At 26.7% G+C, this 2770-nt stretch overlaps 1 protein-coding gene across 1 annotated transcript; it reads right to left on the reverse strand.

Annotated features, from left to right (window-relative positions):
* Window positions 1–963: 963 nt before the first annotated feature.
* Window positions 964–2486, reverse strand: LOC120081222 (casparian strip membrane protein 1-like). Its single transcript, XM_039035929.2, has 3 exons — window positions 2176–2486; window positions 1963–2086; window positions 964–1237 (listed from the first exon to the last, which is right to left on the reverse strand). Exons 1-3 carry the CDS (start codon window positions 2409–2411, stop codon window positions 1016–1018), a joined length of 582 nt encoding a protein of 193 aa, XP_038891857.1. The 5' UTR covers window positions 2412–2486; the 3' UTR covers window positions 964–1015.
* Between the last annotated feature and the right edge of the window lie 284 nt (window positions 2487–2770).

Here is a 2770-nt window from a genome sequence, read left to right on the forward strand (position 1 = left end):
TAGTATTAGGGCTAATATTTATTACTATTTTATATTGTTAAGCAAAGACATTGAGGAATATCTTATATATCAAATTTTTTCATGACAGAATTGTCTTTGTAGAAAAATTTATTATGTAAAAACAAAATTCATTTGAAAAGAAAAGCCGCAAACTTAAGATTTGTTGGATTACTATTTGATTTTTAATATTTTGTTTTTAAAATGTGGTTTTCAAAATTTATCTTTATTTTTAAAATTTGACTGCCAAATATATTAAAGAAATATTGAGGAAGTCAATATAATTTCTAAAACTAAAGACTAAAAACATCATAATAAATAAAATTGTTATTCAATAGGTATGAATTATATGGAAAGATATATTTAGATCTTAAAAAAAGAGTTGGTTATATATTTCTTTTTCAACCTAAAATTGTTAAATATATTTAACAGCTAGAAGTTAAATAATATTTTGAACATGATATCAAGTATACCAATGAAATATTGATTTCCTTAATATTTAACAATTAACAACACAAACACAAAACTAGAACATGCCATTATTATTATTATTATTATTATTATTATTATTATTATTATTTTGTCTCTTTTTTGGTTAAATATACATTAATCATTAGTTGAAGTATTACTTGAAATGAGGTAAATTAAAAAATTAGATTTAATATTTCAAAGATAAGATCGTAAAAGTCAAATAGTCTATTAATTGTCTAATTTACTTCTACTAATACTTTGTTTTAGATTATTCAAAACATCCTTTCTCGAGCCTCTTTTGAATAATCATCACAGCAAAAAAGAAAAAAAAGAAAAAATTGGAGAAGATTTAAAATGATGTTTTCTAATCTCTTCCATACACACACCCCATTAATAAAAAAAATCACACACTTGAAAATCAGGAAAGTTCCTCACGTTTATTTATTTATCTATTTTTCAAAAGTAAAATATCACACTAAAGTATAGATTCAAACATTTTAAGTTTTCAAATGTGAACTTCAATCTATTATTAATCATTGTGCTATGTTCATGATGAGCGTCGAAGCATAGCTATAACATAAATAATTATTAAAAACATAAAAGTAAGGATTGCAACAAAAGAGCCAATCAAAGATCCAGAAATATGTCGACAAAAAGAGTCGAATTGAGTGCAAAACGAAACCCAATTGGCCGCAGCATTGCCTCGATACGCCAAGTAGACTGTAGACGCTGCCGTTGAAGCGCCAGCGGTTCCAAGCACCATTGCCATCTTCCATGCATTTGAATAAAACCACAAAGAACCATCAAACACTCGAAAGTAAAGATATACACAAACTCTTTATTATTACAAAATTAAAAAAAAAAAAAGAAAAAACTGTACATTTAGTCCCTGACTCTGAAATGTGTCTTATTTGATCTTAAACTTAAAAAATTTATACATAGTAGATTTGAATTTTCAAATTTATACTCAATAAATTTACCATCTCTTTATTCTATCTAATAAGTCTTCGGTCTAATTGTTTTTTTTTAATTGACATATCTATTAGACATTAAATTAGAGGTCCCTTGTCAGATAACTATTTGGTATTTGAAAAGTGAGTTTGTTTTCATACAAATTTATTACAATTGACTGCATCTTTTTATGTTATCATTTAAATTCTCAACCAAATTTTAAAAACAAAAACAAGTTTTAAACTATTATTTTGTAGTTATTAAAACTTAACTTAAATTTTGAAAGTATCGTTGAAAGTTGGATAACAATAAAAATTCACAATTAGAAGTACTATTCATAAATTAAAAATAAAAAATCAAATAGTTATATAGAGGAAATTTTATAATTCCCTTATATATAAAATTTAATTTATATCAAATAAATTAATTAATTTTATCAAAATTTTAAATATATCACGAATCTATTAGACATATAATTGAAATTTCAAAGACAAATAACAAAGTTAATAGAAAAAAAGAGAGAGAGAGAGAGAGAGAAAATACCATGTCAAAGATGAGCAAAATAAGCCTTGGAGTGACTGAAGCAACTTCCATAATTTGGAAGATGGATAGAGGAAGAGATAGAAAGAGATAGCCACAAACTAGGGAATTTGCAAGCACAAAGAACCTGAAAAATTTAAATCGAATTTTGTAAGTAAATATTAGAACAAAATGGACCATGTGTAGTAAGAATTCAAAGAAATTGGTAAAATTTACATAAACATAGGAAGATCTTTATAGTTGGCTTTGAATTGTGAAGATTGTGTTGAAAATGGCAGAGTTTGATTGGCTGTGCCCATTACTACTGCACTACTCAGGGTTGCCATGATTGCCATTACTCTCAGCACTAAGTCCACAATGGCTAGCCCTCTCTGAGCTCCTTCTCCAATTGGATTGCTAAATTTTGAACCCAGAGGAACTTGATCTCCACTCTCTGATTTTGCCTTCGCCATTTTTGCTTTTCTTCAACAAAATTTTATCAAATTTCAACTTCTCTGTTTAACTCAAGCTCTTGTGTTAGTTTAAGTATTGTTTTTGAAAATTGGGGTTGCTTAAAAAAATATTTCAAGGGTTAAGTGACAAACTAAAAGTGGATATTAGGTGAATTTGTGATGTGTTTGAGATTTTAATATGATCTAAGCCATAGATTTTGTGTTGTGGCATTGGATGTTATGGGCTATAGCTTGGCTGTTTTCTGTTTGAAGTTATTCTACCTGCTCTCTTTAGTAAAATATATATATCTTGATTATGTTATTTAACATTTTTAATCCAAGTTACTCTACTTCTAAAGACATATTTCTTTGTTTGGTCT

The sequence above is a fragment of the Benincasa hispida genome, chromosome 7, assembly GCF_027475165.1.
Source record: "Benincasa hispida cultivar pf3 chromosome 7, pf3_genome.v1.1, whole genome shotgun sequence".
Taxonomy (NCBI): domain Eukaryota; kingdom Viridiplantae; phylum Streptophyta; class Magnoliopsida; order Cucurbitales; family Cucurbitaceae; genus Benincasa; species Benincasa hispida.

Excerpts from the sequence above, each read along its gene's own strand:
- LOC120081222 (XM_039035929.2), bottom strand. The coding sequence starts at position 2,411 with ATGGCGAAGGCAAAATCAGAGAGTGGAGATCAAGTTCCTCTGGGTTCA. Across the intron at positions 2,087-2,175 it reads AAAGATCTTCCTATGTTTAT|GTTCTTTGTGCTTGCAAATT; the intron begins GTAAATTTTACC and ends TAAATTTTTCAG. Across the intron at positions 1,238-1,962 it reads TTTTGCTCATCTTTGACATG|ATGGCAATGGTGCTTGGAAC; the intron begins GTATTTTCTCTC and ends AATGCATGGAAG.